Here is an 18,680-nt window from a genome sequence, read left to right as displayed (position 1 = left end):
ATTTGTTTGAAAAAGACAAATGGGTTGAGAGTCGCGCGACCTGGAGTCGCAGGGGATCAGCATGATCATATCATACGACGACTCATTCGGGGCCACGGCAGTGTTCTCGCAGCAAGAGGGAGACGGAAGGCAAGCGTGGCTGGTTGCCTAGTTACGCAGGCATCAACAGGCTTTCGCTTTTTTCCTCTTCGCATGTCTGATTTTTCCGAGCGAAAATATTGCTTCTGCATTGTTTCTTATTATTTATGTGACATTTCGGGGCTCTTGATGAGCATTCACTTCTGGTCTTTTTCGCGGCTCACGCCGCTTTCTCTATCGACAAATATTCACTTACCACTAATGGTGAGAGACACTTGGTCTCTGCATCGATTTCTGGCTTCTCTATCGAGAAGCGTTCCTGACCTGCGGCTGTCCGCCGCCTCCCTTCACGACGCCAGGATCTTCAGCGGCTCCCGCCGCCTCCTCCGTCGGCGCTCCTGACCTGCGGCTGTCCGCCGCCTCCCTTCACGACGCCAGGATCTTCAGCGGCTCCCGCCGCCTCTTCCGTCGGCGCTCCTGACCTGCGGCTGTCCGCCGTCTCCCTTCACGACGCCAGGATCTTCAGCGGCTCCCGCCGCCTCCTCCGTCGGCGCTTCTTAACCTGCGGCTGTCCGCCGCCTCCCTTCACGACGCCAGGATCTTCAGCGGCTCCCGCCGCCTCCTCCGTCGGCACTCCTTAACCTGCGGCTGTCCGCCGCCTCCCTTCACGACGCCAGGATCTTCAGCGGCTCCCGCCGCCTCCTCCGTCGGCGCTCCTGACCTGCGGCTGTCCACCGCCTCCCTTCACGATGCCCGGATCATCAGCAGCAAATATTTTACTTCTTTCGGGGTTGTTATTGTTTTTTAACAGTGTTCGTTTAAATCTTAGTTTTTAAATATTACTGCTCGTTACTTGACAATTAAAATGTTCGAATGAGTGACAATTGTCAGTGACATATTAAAAAATCGGAGTTGCTACGCGCATTCAATTCAGAACTATGATACATCATTGTAATTTTTCAAGCGATTGATTTTCTTCACCGAGAACTGCCGATTTGCAGCCGTAGCTTTTCTTGTTCTTCCGAATTCCCACCGAATCCGTAGCGACAAATTCACGATACACACGCTACGTTCACAAATCGAATTAATGTCGACGAACACTGTCTCGTCGGTGCGCCTTCAATCATCTCACCGTAACCTATGTTGCTACGTGTAGCGTCAAGCATAGAGAAGTATTTTCGCTTTACGTTGTTACTTTCCTCGCGTGAGTTGCGCGACGATACGCGAGGCTCGACGAATCGTCCATTCGTTCGCATTCGGAAACGCGTTCGAAACGCGAAAGAAACGCGTCGCATGCACACTTATCGGGAAATTGCATCGGGAGATGTATTCACGTGAACGCGTTCCTCATAGCCGGCGTGTTTAACGAGCGGAAAGGTCCGTGAGGAGTGCCGAGAGAATAAGCAGCCTCCAAATAATCCCGAGTAAAATCTCCGGTAGTACGCCGGTGAAATCAGGTATAGCACGCCGGTTAATACGAGCCACGACGAAATTCCGTCGCGCATACGCGATAAGCCGGGCGCACCTCTCCTCATCAGCATGATAAATAAACGCGAAAGTAAATACAAGCGTACCGCGACTAGTGAATATCCCCCTTAGATCGAGATAACCGCGCCCGGAGTACACTTATCCGAGACGCCGTCGGATATATAATCTCCGCCACCCGGCCGCGTCCGCGTCGAGTTTCTTCGCGCGCACGAGAGAGAGAGAGAGAGAGAGAGAGAGTAGATATCATTATCATAGAAATCGCGACATTACGTAGCATATGGCCACGCTGTATTAGTAAGCAGAAGAGGGCCGAAGAGCTCGCCGGAGATTTCATCTTTCTTCCCTTCATTCCACATGCTTCATACCGTCCTTCCTCTTTTCCCCTGTGCCACCGTCCCATCCTACACACCGCCCCGTCGACTCTTTCCGCGTGTCTCAAACACCTCTTTACATCCACTTTTACCTCTTCCTCCTATTCCGCCTCCCCCATCGGCTGCGGCTCTTTTGTCGAAAATTTATCCACTCACAGATATCGGCCATGTCGTCGTATAACTCTGAGATTTGCTACCGTCTTTTCCCCCTTTTTCTCCGCCTCTATCTGCGTCCTATCTGTTCCTCCTTCTCCCTTTCTCCCCCCTCCTCTCTCTCTCTCTCTCTCTCTCTATCTCATCCTTGTACCGCAGCCCCAGGGAGTTTTCAGGGTTCAATCTTTGACCGTTCGCCGCATCTTTGCAGCAGCGCGTCTCACCGCCAACTCGCATCTCGGATTCGAGAGCTTTCAATCACCGCCGCGATTTCAAACACGATCTTGTTCCCTCTTGCACCTCCGCCTTCTACTCGCTTTTAGCTAATACAAGTTGTACTTTGCATTTCTTCGTTCTTTTTCTCTTTCTGTTTCCCTCCAATGCTTCTCTCGTTTGCCTGATTGAGTGGCAGGCTCAGTCTCTCAATCTTCCGTTTGACTTTCCGATGCTTGGTTGAATGTTAAATCGAATGAACCTCGTTTCTACCAAAATCTCTCATTGTTGTTTCTTAAGAAGATAATACGAAAGAAAGCAGCTCGATGGGATTCCAACTCGGTGAAGATCGTAGGGTTAGTGGCTTACAAATTGTAATTTTATGTTTCTTCTCCGCAGTCGGTTTCTCGTGCTCCATCTTGCCGAACTTTTCTTTCCTCGGCCTCGCCGCTTCCTGCGGGCCTCGGTAGAAATTTATCCACTTACTTATCTGACGTACCGAAGCTCCGCTTCGGGGAATATCTTGCCTGTGTGTAGCCATGGCGCCGGTCGAAAATTCAATCTTTGACTGCGTTCGACATCTTTACTACTTCAAAAGGCCTGTGCTCCCGCTTTCTCTCCCTCTCTCTCTCTCTCTCTCTCTCTCTCTCTCTCTCTCTCTCTCTCTCTCTCTCTCTGTCTGTCTGTCTCCCTTCCTATCTCCATCTTCGTCGAAAACTCGCGCGGTATTATTAAAGTAGCAAAAGAATATGCTTTCACGGAACGGATATCGCGGGGAATGTAATTTAACATTTTTTACCAGCTTCCATCGCTAGCGCGCTCGTCGTCGATACCGCCGATAGCTTTCTCATCATTCCTGTGTTAATTCCGTCGAATCAAATCCTCAAGTATGAGCTTTCCAAAAGATCAAACTCTTCACGACTCTGTATCGATTCTGTCGAAAGCCCATTTCTCACTCTTGCAATTTAATGACCTCTTCTGCCGAAGTCGGCTGAACCTTATTAAGCTGACGTTGGGTCAAATTTCTGTCCTAATAGAATTTAAACTCAAGTTGAAAAGCCTTGATCGATACTGGTGGAGAAGCAGGCATAATTCACAGTATTCGCGACCGCGATGACACGAAGTAGCGTGGAGGAATTCCAAAGTGAAACTTTGCGCTCGCGAGATCCGAGAGATCCGCTGCCAGATTTTAATGCAATCGCACAGAAGTCAAGCCCATAGACGAATCGGCTGGCGAAGCCCGGCGGCAGCCGTGACTTGTGAGCTGGCTTCGCTCTCTCTCTCTCTCCCTCTCTCTCTCTCTCTCGTTCTCTTCATCCCCTTTCCGCCGTTCGCCTCTCCTCCGTTTCTCCTTTCTTCCGCGGCGTGGGCGTAAGCTTTTTACTCGCGGAATTCTCGTCGCACAGGATGAGCCCGAAGGTTATCTACCGTCGATTGACCGGTTCTGGAAACACGCCAAATCCTTTGGCGGTCATCCTTGCGCGCCTAGCGGCCTAACGGCTCCCTCTCTCTTCATCTGCCTCACCCTCTTTCATGCTCTCTCTCTCTCTCTCTCTCTCTCTCTCTCTCTCTCTCTTCTCCGCACCTTTCACCATCCTCATTTCTTCTTCGACCCTGAAGGTCCGGCGGCGCCATTACTGGCATCCTTTCTTCCTTCGTTGTTCTGATTCGCGCGGCCTTTGTCAGGTCGCACTGTACTTGACGGATGCTTTCTCGTTTTCCCTCCCTTTCCTTATATTTTCCCGCCTTCTTTTCTCGCGTAATTTTGTCTCGAGAGCTTTTGCTGCATTTTTCTTTCATCCTTAATAAACACTTACCATCGCATTGTGTGTGTGTGTATGCGCGCGCGGACGCTCCCGAGAAATATCGCGCAAGACACAGACTGTATGATACTTCTCTTCCTCTTTTGTTTACCAATCCTTATTGTTCCGGAGTAACATGCTGAAATTCTATTGGTTGTATGAAAGAGAGTGCTGCGCACACAGTATGCCCGACGCCAACGCACGGAATTACCGCGGAATTAAAGCCTCGCGTCGACTTGGCCGATGTTGCCGTTCAAGCGCAACGATGCAAAACACCACAACAAATTATTCCCGTTTCGTCGGTCATCGGAGACGGGAGCTCGCGGATGTGGACGGTCGATTTAACGAGCTCGCTTGCGGCCACTTCGTAATGCGATGGTTCTTTGGCATCTCGTCTGGCATCCAAATTTCTTCCCGCTGATTCCGACTTTCACGTTACCGCCGTCTTCTGGGCTGTCTCACGGGGAAAGAACTGGTGGCCAGACTCGTGGCTGTGTTTTTCTGCTCATCGCTCAAAGCCGCCCGGATATACGCCTGACGCGGTCCGCCGTCGCTCTTCGCCTTCGTCGTCAGGACTTTTCACGTAGCTTTTCGTAACTCGCTATCTCCCGGCCGACGCCCGCGCGAGCTTTATCTTTAGCAACTTGTTTATTTATGGCCATGCGAATTTCTGTGCGAAATGCCGAGAAGAGATACCATCCGCGCGCAAAGGTTCAATCGATTGGCGCTAATCGTGATTAATTGCTTTCGTATAACCGGGGAAAGGAGAACTTTGTGTGCCTGTTTAATGCTGAGATAAGGCGTTGTTCCCTTGTCTCGCCTGGTGTTCTCAGAAGCGAGAAAGTAAGATAACAGGCGTGTAATGTAATATTAATTACCGACTTTGAGTCGGTAATCTCTCCGCAAATCGCGAGAGAAAAGAAAGACGAAGTCAAGGAGGTGAGAAGGAAAAAGAGATCATTTCGAATCACAGCTGCATATTATCGACTCTGAGCCGATGTCGCGGAAAAGGGGCAGTGGTGGAAATATACCAAGTAATATTTCCGATCGGTCGCGCGCGGCACGTGAAGAAAAGTTTGATAATAACGACTTGATCGCGGGTGTCTTGCAAGGACTCGGCGATTTCATTCGAATGTCACTGACCACCGTGGCCGGTTCCATGGGAAACGCCACGCTGCTCAAACACGCCAGCCAGACCGGACCAGCACAAACCGAACAACGTTAGATCTTGTTACGCGTTGCCATTGTTCCATTTAACGCTCGCGCGTCGCGCCTCTCACTGTGTTCACCCGCCGCGAACCGATTCTTAACTACCCCTCTGTGCGTCCGTCCCCAGTCAGTCATGTCCCAGCGGCGGCCGCGAGGGTTGAAGGACGATTTAAATCTCCCCTGGAAGAAAGCAGGGATACTAGAGACAGAGTGAGAAGACACCATGAGAGAGCCAGGTGAATATTTCCCGGGGCGCCGAGCTGATTAATGATCCGGATCGCTCTAATTTATCGCGATGATACGCGACCGAACGAAGCGGCGAAAGAACGTGAGGGCATTATTACAGCGTATCCGCATTTATACTCTCGTTAAATAAATTCCAAGCCCCCCGGCTGGGCAAAGGGGAGGAGAGAGATTGGTTCTACGCGGCTGCATTGATAGAAAAATATAGTTGAATTAACTATAATCTCACTATATTTTATAGTTCATTTTGGGGTCAAGCATATTTTTATAGTTCGTGGAGCCTGCGAAATAGAAAGTAGAATAAATACAAATATATAGTCAATGATTGTCTTAAATAATTGTTTAGTTACTTTTACCACATATACGATAATTTCTCATTCACAAATATAGTGAGATTTAACATTCATATAGTTACATCTCAGTCATCATTTAGCAAATATTCTGGTGATATTGACTAAATAAAAGAGTTACTTCACCTACCATTTTATATTTGTACCCATACAATAATTTTAGTTCAACTTACTACAATTCTTAGTAAAAATATTATATGGTTGGTTATACTATGCCTATATCGTATTACCGATATTATGGTAATATTCACTATAAATATGATATTTCGGACTACAATTTAGTTACTATATCATTATAGTTCCAAATATCATATACTTTTCTCTCAGTGTGTCCTAACACCGAAAAGTCCGGAACCGCCGACCGCAGGCAAATGGGAAGATTCCACGGTTCCACGATTCTCATTGCCCGAAGGCGCTACGGCGTGAGCGCGAGGCGAAAATTCGGATCGTCGATTAACGTCGAGGTAACGTTATTCGACATTATCCGATATAGGGCGGGGGGTTAACGATAACGCTTACGATATACGACGCTTCTCGATACGCGCCCTGAGCCAGAGTTTCACAGATCCACCGCTCCCTGTTAATTCGTCAGGAACGGCCCAAGTAACGCTTCAAGTAATGTTTCTCGAGTAAACGCAATCCGGAGAAGCGATAATACCTCCTTCACTCCTTCTCTCGTCAAAAGCGTGCAACAGCTCTTTCCGGAAGGAAAGTTCTCCTCTCGTTCTTCTCGTCGAGTCGCTCCGCAAAGATCCTCATATATCGATAGCAGCGCGCGAGCGCACGAGCAACTGATGGCGCGAAAGTGGAAACACGGATGCGCGCCGTCGCCGATGCACACACAAGGCATCTACCGCGTGCGTTGCGCTTCCGGGGACATTTAACATCCGCTAAATGGAATCACGGTATCGTTACCCGTGCCAATTACTTTCAATTTTCGCGCACCCGTGCAGCCATCGTGCGCGCTGTGCGCACTTTCGGATTCGGCTGCTTTTGCTCGCGCGCTTAATTAGACGTATGCGAGATTTGCCGCTTGATGTTGCTGCCGCTGCAAGGCGCTCGCCACATGGTTCGCAACTGCGCGATGCGACGTTTAATAAAGCCCGCTAGAAGTTACTTAAATTGTAATTAACAATTAGGGGCAGACTCGGAGAATGGAAGAGGGGCGAGGGAAGAGCGCGAGAATTGCGAGAAAGAGAAGAGAGAGAGAGAGAGAAAGGGAGAGAGAGAGAGAGAGAGAGAGAGAGAGGGGGAGAGAGAGAGAGAGAGAGAGAGAGAGAGAGAGAGAGAGAGAGAGAGAGAAAGCGAGCGGACAAGAGACAACGGCGAGAGCCTAATGGACGAGGAATGCAGGTCGCACAAATTAACCCGTTTGAAATAATTACGAAGCAGGGCGGTTATGAGGGCAGCCCGACTAAACAGGCGACAGGTAGCGCGCGCTCGCTGTTTAACAGGGAGTTCTTTTTCTTCTTATTTCGCGGAAAGGCGCGTCTGCTTCCGCGTGCTATACCGTTTCACCTCTACGAGAAATTGTTATCGTTATCTCGATACGAGCTCGAACAAGGAAGATTATACAATCATTGTTACAATTTCTATCACTTCTGCCAGATTGTCCTTATATATTAATGCAGGTGTTGCTGTTATTACCATAATTATTCGCAAATAACACCAGGACAGTAACAAAGACCCTGACCTGATGCTCGATATGACAGCGCGGCAAAAGAAGAGCTCGTGAAGTTACGTTACATCAATCAAGTAACGAGTCCGCTACGTTTGCGGCCTGTCGATTGTTCCACCGGAAGCTCGCAACCGGTTTGGACGGCGCTTACCCGGCTTACGACGTCTTACAAATTAGCAAGATCGACGGAGGATTGTCACGCGATATGGCAGATGCGCAAGTTGACACGCGAAACAAATCGGCTGGCTCGTGTTTATCGCGACCGACGAGACGATTCTTTCCGGCATCAAGCAGCCATTCGATTGGATTATGGAGCCGCGCGGCTCGGAACCGAAACGAAATCGTCGGCGCGGGCGTGTATTGTGAACTCGCGGAAGTACTATCCAGTTTAATTAAGCAATCACGCGTCGGCCGCAAATGATCAATCCGCGCTCGCGAGTGCAGGTGGCGGTCGGTCTCTACCCCCTCTTCATCCTCCTCTCTCCCCCCTCCCGCCGCCCGCCGCTCCCTTGTAGATGGCGAGGCTGATTTCCAGCGGAACGCATTCACCCTCCGCCAATCGAGCGCGCCTGTAATCAATTCGCCGAGCGACGGCGGCGCGGTGAGTCGCACCAAGCGAGCGACCCATAATGCCCGTTTGTTGCATCCCAATTATGTACTTTGCCGGAATTATACTCGATGCCGATGGACGCGCATCGATATTCTCGCTCCGTGTTTTCCGGCCGCTCTGGCCGGCCCGTTACGACCAGGAGAGAGATTTAGCGTCGGTCGTTGTTGCGTCGAACCACGTGGAATTAAAACGAGCCCGGCTCGATCGCCGTGCGCGAATCAAACATTGCTCCCCCCAAGTGCATTTGCCGATTTGCCGTGCGTAAATAAGTATCGCATTGCGAGCAAGGCGACGGGCGATGGACGTTTTTTAAATAGCCAGATGCTGCCATTATCGAAAATGGAGGGTAACAGAATATTTCGGAGACGGATTATATCGGGAGTGATATTGACGGTTTAATCGCAGAGTCGCATTTAATGGTATGATTTCAATTCTCCCGATGATAATGTGTTGTTTTTGTTTCATTTCAGTAATGGAGTATATCACGTTTATCACATACGCACAAATTACACAAATGATGCTACCTCGTGTGAACACGTGATGGCTGCTCCAAATATTCTAGCTTGATATTGTTCTCGCATTGTCACTAATTAGTTTATACAATGCAAATTCTGTATTATGATATATCAGGGATAGCTGAGACGCATTTGAAACTTTTCACGCACATGTAGAGTAATCGTATAATCGTTGTGTTGGAACAAACTAGGCTATATGTGTGTGTGTGTGTGTGTGTGTGTATTATATGTACCAAATCGTAGCATAATGGCCAATTGTTCCGTCTATAGCGAAAATGATCTACTCGCAGTAGATTGTCTACGAGCTATCGATCGACCGCATTGTCCGCGCGGTTGACATCATTACGCCATATACTAGCGGAGTAGCGTGCTAATTAGGTGCCACTTGATAATCAATGAACACGCGACGATGATTCGCAATGAACTGTCCTTTTGCGCGCTGACAAAGATCTCGGGAAATGAATACGTGCAGAAAGGCGATCACGCGACAGCGACGGGTGTTAATCTGCCCTCTGATGCAAACCGATGGAAACAAAATGGACCACGCGAGTCCATTTTGATGATGATCATTTGATGATGATTTGATATACGATAAGAAGATGCAATGCGCGCTTGCGGAAGGAATCTGGCAGAATCGACAGCATCGAGTACGTCGTGAGCGTGTCTTGACGACGGCGAACCGATTTAAGCGTTTCGAAAAACGAAAGAACGAGAAGGCAATTTAGGTTTTCAACTTTGCGCTCGCTGGTCGACTTACGCTGTCGAAGGAACGCGAACGAGCTGGCAGGGTATCGTGCGCGGCGGCGGGACGGACGATCGCGATCAAATCGCGATCGGGGGTCAAATCCTCGACGACGTTTCTCATGCATAATCTACTAATCTAAGTTTGTACGTAAGGTGAAGTAAAGTTCTCGGCCTAACAATGAAAGAAAATTTCTTTCGCCGTGAAATATGTTTTATTTTTCAATATAATCCGCTGAAACTTCAATAGATTTATTCCAACATCTTTCCAATCATTCAGTACCATCATTAAATGTGTGATTCCGGAAGGTTCTTTTCGCTCTGGTGTATAGTGGTGGATTCAAGTTTCATCGAACAGTTACGAAACGACGCTTGAAATCCATGTTATTTTGCTTAAAATGATTAGAATGTGCCAGACACACTTGAGAAATACGCATTCGAATGCGTGTTTGGTCAATTGTTAGCAAATGCGGCACTCATCTTGCGCAAAGCTTTTTCAACTGGTGCTACTACTCGAATGACTTGAGAGATCGAATGAAATTCTACATGGGTTTATATATCAGGGATGCCACTTTCCAATACGATTGTAGCTTGACAGTTTCTAATGCCATGTATCAGGTGTCAGGTCGAGAACTTTTCAGACTGCCCACGTATCTTATTTCCCCGGGCAAGAGACGCCATCGCGTCCATCGCGAGATTAGGTGGAGATTAGGTACTTTTTGTTTCTGTATCCGCGATATTCCAGCAGAAGCTCTCTGCAATCATACGGTTACGCGATTGATGACCCGTGCGCAATGAAAATTACGTTTTGCGCGATTTGCCAAATTGGACCAGCGTCCTGATAATCGGGCAGTTACGCTGCGGTGTGACAGCGACAGCTGGCTGATCTCACTCACACAGTCTCTCGAACGCAATAAAACAATGTTCGCTTCGGTCCGACTTGAACGAGATGCCGAGTTGTTGCTTTTATCTATCGCGCGAAGAAAATTGAATTGCACGTCATTAATTAGTGCGAAATCCGCGATTGTTGTCAACGCGCAACGGAACGAGACGGTTGTCGCCACTCAATGCTCGAGCGCGATGTTTCCCTTTGGACAACTTTTTATGGACGGACATGGAGAAACACGAGGGAGAGATTGGAGTTGGGATTGTGGGCAGGAGAGGAGGGAATAGTTGTTAGTAAACCGGACAGAAAGACGCTTCATTAAGCTGCTCGCATTCACAGGGATATACGCATTTTCAAGCGTTTTATGCATTTTCTAGATGCCCCTCCTTTCATATGTTGTTCAAATACGAATACCGTATGTACCGTTCATTATGAGAAATATCAGCGACCCAAAGAATATGAAGCACCGGTGCAATTTTACGAGAGAGCGGGGCGCACGCTGTTCGCAAATGCGTATATTATGCTCGCTTGCCACGATAAAAATTTACCGCTCTCTCTCTCCTCTCTCTCTCTCTCTCTCTCTCTCTCTCTCTCTCTCTCTCTCGCCGGGAGAAAGAGGGGCAGAGAGAGAGAGAGAGAGAGAGAGAGAGAGAGAGAGAGAGAGAGAGAGAGAGAGATGGAGGAGGCGGGGGAGGGCTGGAATTAAACATGTATCCATAAATTGTCACTTCGACGAGATGAAACACGCGGTCCGGCTTCCTTGTCTTTAATAATTCCGACAAACGCTCGGTCGCGCGCGCTCATCGGCACCATTAAACGCCCATTATCGCTCGCGCGTTCACATTTCCCGCATTATTTCGAAACTCGCGATTGCAAAAATGCTTTGCCTGCCAATTTCACGGGGACGTATAATCGGGCCGACGCGCAATTCTATTTACGGGGAATGTCAGCCGTATATTTTAACGATATCTCCGCAGGATTTGTTTCCAAAAAATATTCACTCCCGCATGCGCGTGCATACACGCTTCGCCTTTGTGAGATCGCGCTCAACGCGAGTACCGACGAGGCAATTTACAAATTACGCATTTTCCATTCATCGCGGAAGTAATTCAATGTGAAATGGCACCGAATGGTGGTCCACACCGCCGCCACTGCTGCCGCACATTTTTCCATTTCCGCGTTTCAGGCACAATTTTATACAAACGTCGCGAGTTTGTTGTAATTTACCGGCTGTATCGGATCGATGCGTCGCGATCGAGTTTAAGAAAAGTCTCTCGTGGTTGCGCGGCACGTTTGTGAAACCCGCGGTCGAAACGCGAATGAGTCGTGGCTCGGCACGATCAATGCGTCCCCAGGTTCGATCAATTTTTTCGAAAATTTTTTCATCGACGATCGGGAGAGATAGACGCGCCGAACAAACTTCATCCCGCGATCGTAGTTTCTTTCGTCGAATTCCTTTCGGCGATTACGACGCGAGTACGATTTATTTTTCAATGGATCACGTTCTCTCTCTCTCTCTCTCTCTCTCTCTCTCTCTCTCTCTCGCTCCCCTCTCCCTCTTCCTCTTCCTCTCCCGAGCGTAGCGCGATTTTTACCACAGCCGATCGATCTGAATCTTTAAATCGACCGTTTTGGCAAGCCCGGATTAAACTGAATTTCAGATATCACCGACGGACGACAGCCGAACGATTTCAGTTCGGGCACGATGTTCGTGAATAAAAAAAAACAACTTTTAAGTGAATGCGGTCACGGGCTGTCAAAAATTTGCGTCCGATCGGAACGGTCGCGTAACACTTCGACAGCGCCAGCGAATTCGGTCGAGACCGAATCGAGAGCGGAGATGGGCTCGCACCCGCGAAAATATTCGACGGGACAGGCGAATACGTTTTTTTTTCGCTTCTTTTTTCGATGATGTATGGTGATAAACGATGTAAATTTTTTTTTCGGCATAGTGGGGGCGGAGAGCGAAGGAGGAAGGGGAATGGTCGTTCCTGCGGCACCTTCGCAACGGGCAGAAACAAATTTCGCGTGGTCGACGCGCAGAACTCGCAAAACTATATGGATAGCCCCCGTCCTCTTTTGCAGTTACGCGTCTCTCTTTTTCCACTCTGGCCAGTTTCCGTTTCCTCTTTCCTCCGTCCTCCCTCTCTCCCCCTGCCCCTCGCAGAGCTGCTCTCTTTTGTCTCGTATTCTCACCGGGATTAAAACACCGTACTATCCATCAAACGAGAATCAAATCGCCACGTTGGAATCTCTTTTCAAAAACATTTATTTATGAAGTAATAACTCACTTAGCTCGGCCGCACACTCTGTATCACCGCGGAATTACCGCGACGACTATTACAAAATACATAGGCGGTTTGAAAACTTCTCGACCTGACACATATATGGCATTAGAAATTGTCAAACTATAATTGCATTGGAAAGTGGCATCCCCGATATATAAACCCATGTAAAATTTTATTCGACCTGTCAAATCATTCGAGTAGCAACGCCAGTTGAAGAAGCTTTGTGCAAGATGGGTGCCGCATTTGCTAACGATTGACCAAACACGCATTCAAATGCGTATTTCTCAAGCGTGCACTGATAGAAAAATATAGTTGAATTAACTATAATCTCACTATATTTTGTAGTTCATTTTGGCGTCAACCATATTTTTATAGTTGGTGGAACCTGCAAAATATAGTAGAATAAACACAAACATATAGTCAATGATTGTCTTAAATAATTGTTTAGTTACTTTTACCACATATATGGTAATTTCTCATTCACAAATATAGTGAGATTTAATATTCATATAGTTACATCTCAGTCATCATTTAGCAAATATTCTGGTAATATTGACTATATAAAAGAGCTACTTTACCAAGAGTTACTACCATTTTATATTTGTATCCATACAATAATTTTAGCTCAACTTTCTATAATTCTTAGTAGAAATATTATATGGCTGGTTATACTATGCCTATATCGTAATTATTACCGATATTATTGCAATACTCACTATAAATATGATATTTCGGACTATAATTCAGTTACTATATCATTATAGTTCCAAATATCATATACTTTTCTCTCAGTGAATGACAGGTCAAATTACATTGCGGTAGAACTGCGCGATACCGATTGTGCGGCTTTGACCTTGTTCGAGACGCGGCATGCGCGCCGCTGCGATCCCGCGACACGGCGAGGTGGCGGCGGTCTGGTTCACTCGCCCGCTTTATCGCGAGTGCTCCAGCAGTCTGGACGTTTTCGTCATTCGCGAGTGATTTACGCGGTCCGGTCAAGAGCCTAGCGAAACTCGCGAGCGATAGGCAGAATTGCGAGCGCGTTATTTTTTTCGGAGGTAGGACCTCCTCTATTCATCGACACCTGAAACCGGCTTTCCCGTCGCTAGCGGTGAAACAAAAAAAAAAAACGTGCGGGGGAGAAGGGGAGCATTGCGTTCGTATGGCGTACATTTAATTGATCTGTCGCGGACGACGAGGGCGGAGGCACTTGTCGAAATAATAAATTTCGGCGTTGATTGATTCTCGCGACGCGGCGATTCGCGCGCTCGCGCGCGCGCGCAGCGTTGCTTCCAGTGTGATAATGCTATTTTTCTTCGGCCGTCGCTCGACAAAGTTGATCATTTCGCAGACGCGCTGTGCTCGTCGACCGATTTGTCCGCCGGCTGAAACGCGGACGATTTTATTGGGACGATCGGACCGGGACAAATTAACGTCGCTGACCGATGACGCCGTTCCAACGGCGCGTGGGGACATGATGGGATGGGTGGGAAATGCGGAGCGCGTATTTTACGTGATTCGTGTATGAATTATAATGCACATAATTAAATGGTTAATTGAAACGTACGCATTTAATGACGGCCGGGGAACACCGTCGGGCAACGCGGCTCCGGCTCCGGCAACACGGAACGAAATCGGTACAAGTGTGTTATCGTAAAACACTGCGCGGCCGACCACGCGCGGCTTTTATCGCTCAATTGCCTATTAAGGCAAGCAAAAATTATGACGATTATCCGGAAAGATGTGGACGCGCCGATGGCGACGTTTAATTTTCTTACACCAACGGCATCATTTGTGACATGTTTTGTTTTCCATTTTTCCCTCTCCTCGTCCAACTTGCATACTTAAACGTGCGTGCAGGACGAATCAGCGAATGGCAAAACGTCTTCCTTAATGTTCCTCGTATGCGCGAGAACACGATTTCGAAGGATAGTGAACTCCTGGCACAGGGGAGGGGCTTTCTATCGGAAACTGAAAGATTGCGTCTAGTCGCGCAAAGTTTCATCAACTTGTGTCACCACATTACCCCGCTAAAGTATTTCATCGCTAAAATTTGACATTTCCTTCGCGCGGACAGATATATATAGTTAATAATAATTTGATGCGACAGCGAAATATTACAAAGTGCACCGTGTGTGAGATATTACTAGTCGGACGTGTATACTGTCGTGCGGTATCGTTATTTGCGCATGCCGCACAATGAAATGATTGGTCGCGTGTGTAATTAAAAAGTATATTTAGGCGAGCGCCCAAGACACGAATTAATGGCACGAGGATGTGCGAAATGGTTTGCGGCGCGAACCGCACATGGACAACTATTTCACAATAAAACAATCCGGTCGCGCCGCTGTTATGGAAATAGTTTATCGTGCGTGGGCGTGCGCGCGCGCGCGCGTGCAACGATACATAAATATTCCATAATGGCAGATATTGTTATCGGTAACTCAAACGGGCAGGCCTGAGTTTCTATTGGTCATTCGTGAATTAACGGGATCATAGGATTTTATGCGTTAACGAGAGACCGCGCGATATCACCTCAATTTATCACGGAGGATTTGACGCGGAGAAGTTGAAGAGATTCGGGGAACAAGAGATTTATCGTCGAAATGTATGCGGAGGATCGGGCTGATTGGACGGTCGGAAGAATTTGTGTAATTTTGCGCGGTACAAACGCAGCGAACGAGCCGACACAGTTCAGCGGAGAAGGAAATGTTTTTTTTTCACGGCAGTATTTGGTGCTTTTATATCGAACGAACGAAACGAGACGGGTTATCCGATGCGAGACAAAGATGTATACTCACAAATCACCGTCAGATTGGCCGTCTGGTAAGTGGTGGCGAAAAACGGCGCCTCGGTGGAGACCTCGCACTTGTACTGACCCGAGCTCGCCAGGACGAGGTCCCTCAGCTTGATCGATTTCTCGTTCGGTTTCTTCTGCGGGCAGAAAGAAAAGAGGAATATTTGCTTTGTTAATGGAGTTAATTTCGCAGCGAGGATGTGATCAGTGTGTCGTCGTCTAGCGGCGGATATCTATATGTAGACTCGGACTGGAACAGCAAATTAGCGCGCTTATGCGATACAGAGATACGTTTTAGCGCACCGTCGCTGTTGATAGATTGAGAGAGATCAAGGCACGCAAGGAATTGGCGTACATTCGCCTCTTGTTGTCCCGAGTGCTCTACTTCCATCCGAATGAATTTCCAGAGAACCTTCGTCCTTAGATCTCACTCCCAGCAATTTGGAGAATAAAACACGGGGCAAAGAGCTGGAGTTTGCTCCGATCGCGAGTGTGTGCCACCGCTAAATCGCTGTCGTATTTCGAGCACTTTCCAAAGTTTCCAAAGGAAGAGAGGCACACAGTTTACAAGTCGTTGTCTCCGGTGCTGCTCGTTTCGCTGTACTGTACAGCCATGCGCACTTTGCGGCTCTGGCAATTCTGGGGGTTAATTAGACTCTATCGCGCGTCTCCATCTGTCACGGCGCTCGAAGAGCTCGTGTTCCGCTATTAGAACGGCGGTCACATTGTCTTGGCGAGCCATGCATCGCCCGCGTCCCACGTGCGACTTCATTGATAGCGCAAGCGGAGGAAGGCGCGCGCGCACAGCGTTTGCGGCTTATCGATAATTCATGGCCCGTTACCGGAGTCCGAGACACGGCTTCGGCTGCTCGCATTAGCTTCGATTAGGTACATCCGCGGTCCAATTAGCTCTCGCTGGTATGCGACGACGAAGCCGACGCGCGCGCGATTGTCTCCGGCACGGGCGGCCCCGTTAACATTTACGGGAAATCGAGCGCCCGTATCGATGCGATCAGCGCTTGGATCCCGCTTGGACACTGTGCGGCATTCCGATAACCGGTGGATTCTCGTTAGTTCGTTCGTTCGTTCGTTCGTTCGTTCGTTCGTTCGTTCGTTCGTTCGTTCGTTCGTTCGTTCGTTCGTTCGTTCGGCACCACGACTTCATTCGTCAGACGATGAATTTTTCCTTTTCGCGCTGCACGACCCTAAGCTTTAAAAATACTATACAGTATTAGTTTCCGAATTACTGTGGCGCCGCGTGAAACTTGTTTTTCGTTGATTCGTAATAATGTCGCCAGCTGAAAATCTCACCGGAATAAATGAGAATGAAATTCGATTGGTAAAAGAAGGGCGGAGTACCGAAAATTACAGATTGAGGTATGAAATTCCGGCATCTTCGAGGGGCAACAAATGTCTCGAGTCAAAATCAAGAATTTGAGCCGGTATTCCGTTGGACGCGTGTCGTTGCATACCGCATATCGGGTATCGGTGTTTCGAAATTCCTGCCTCGCGCGCAACTCGACTTTGCGAAATAACTGTCGCGCGGAGCGACGCGCGCGTATCGACGCGAAGCGAAGCGGATTATCTCGACGCGGCCGTGTTTTCAGTCTGACCGTGTCGAGACGCGCCGTGACACTCGCACCGAGTCACGCACTCGACGACCAAAAAGCCATCTCTCTTCCGTAATTTCCGGTTACATTAACGGTATCTCCGATCCTTCTCGTACGCTCCCGATAATTCGTACGCTCGCAGACACCGAGGAAAATTGCCGTTGGTCGTGACACGCAACTCTCCGTGTACGACAATGCGGATGGCTCGCACGGTGACGGCTAATTAAAGTGAATTGGAAACTTTTGTCCACTCCCACGAGCTCTCGCGGCGCCAAGGGCAGACAGAAAAACCCTTGATCAAGCCGATACATCCGTGTAGAATTGTACACACCAGAGTACTGCCAAAGAAGATGCACTCCTTTAAGAGAATACAATCGCGAAAAGAAAAAGATGGAAAATGAATGTATCGGGTTGGCAACTAAGTGATTGCGGATTTTAAATAAGAATGAAAATTCAAAATTTTAAATTTGCTTTTTTAAATCTTTTTCAATGCATGTATGCGATACCTTGAGCTTCTCTGCAATATCACGTGTTGTGCTATGACGATCTGAATCGATAATGGCCTTGATATGGGTCTCATCGACTTCAACTGGACGGCCAGATCGTTGGGCATTTTTCTGTGAAAAATCACCAGAACGAAATCTGGCGAACCAATTTTGACACTGCCTTTCTTTCAAGGCTTCATTCCCATATACGGCACATAACTTCTTGTGCGCTTGCGCTGCGTTCTTGCCTTTTCGGAAATAATACAATAAAATATGTCTGAAGTGCACATCTTGCTTTTCCATTTTTAAATTGGGATAAAAACAAAACTAAAGAACTAATCGATATAATTTTTGTACTAAATGAAAGGTAGAAGTCCAAACAATAAGAAAAAATATAGGTTAGGTACTTTGAACACGTTAACGAAACAAAAGAAAGTGTAAAATCCATCTGTCGACAATCCGCAATCACTTAATTGCCAACCCAGTAGAAGTGGAAGTGCTGCTCCAAATCCCAAATCTAAATTTTCATTATATTCTAAATTAAAATTTTTGGATGAAGTTATTAAAAGACGAAGGTATTATAATGTCAACAAACGTTAACAATGTAATATTTATAACATATCTTTTTCTAATATCATTATTTGTTTCAGAACGACGACCTTACGTCGGCGACTTACGCTTTTGGGCTTGTTTAACTTTTTAAATCCGCATTTAATCCGCGTATTTTTCATCGCTCTGCGACAAATCGTCTTTTAAACAGCCCTGTCAAAAAGAGATGACAAGAGATGACAGTCACTGTCAATGCGTTAGAACTAACTAGAAACAACGAATATTACTCATTACTCTCGCAGCGAAAGAATTAAAACCGCGATATGTGCTCGACGTACGTGATACAGCTTTCACTATTATTAATTCGCAATAACCGCGCGATTCACTGCGATATTACTGAGAGCACGAGGAAGCGCTGTCGGACGAACTCGTAGAATTCGTCGTCGTTGTATCTTGGTGAAAGCACGCTCAGACAAACGAGCCCGTTGTCGTAATTTAATTTCGCACTCGGTACACTTTGCGCCCAATACAATGCGCAAAAGTTGGAAAGTTGAATAATGCTCGATGCGCGACGCGAGCGATAGATTAGCCTCGTAAACGAAGGAGGAGGAGAG

At 47.7% G+C, this 18,680-nt stretch overlaps 1 protein-coding gene across 1 annotated transcript in view; it reads right to left on the bottom strand.

The window, feature by feature from the left end:
* LOC105189503 (uncharacterized) overlaps window positions 1-18,680 on the bottom strand; it is a 96,635-nt gene that overhangs the window by 62,086 nt on the left and 15,869 nt on the right. The window contains exon 3 of the mRNA XM_011151627.2: window positions 15,427-15,559. Within this exon, the coding sequence (XP_011149929.1) occupies window positions 15,427-15,559 (133 nt within the window). The remainder of the gene's footprint in view (window positions 1-15,426; window positions 15,560-18,680) is intronic.

This window comes from Harpegnathos saltator, unplaced genomic scaffold (assembly GCF_003227715.2).
Source record: "Harpegnathos saltator strain DR-91 unplaced genomic scaffold, Hsal_v8.6 scaffold51, whole genome shotgun sequence".
Classification (NCBI taxonomy): domain Eukaryota; kingdom Metazoa; phylum Arthropoda; class Insecta; order Hymenoptera; family Formicidae; genus Harpegnathos; species Harpegnathos saltator.
Note: the sequence above shows the minus strand (reverse complement) of the source record. Positions and strands in the feature narration are given on the sequence as shown.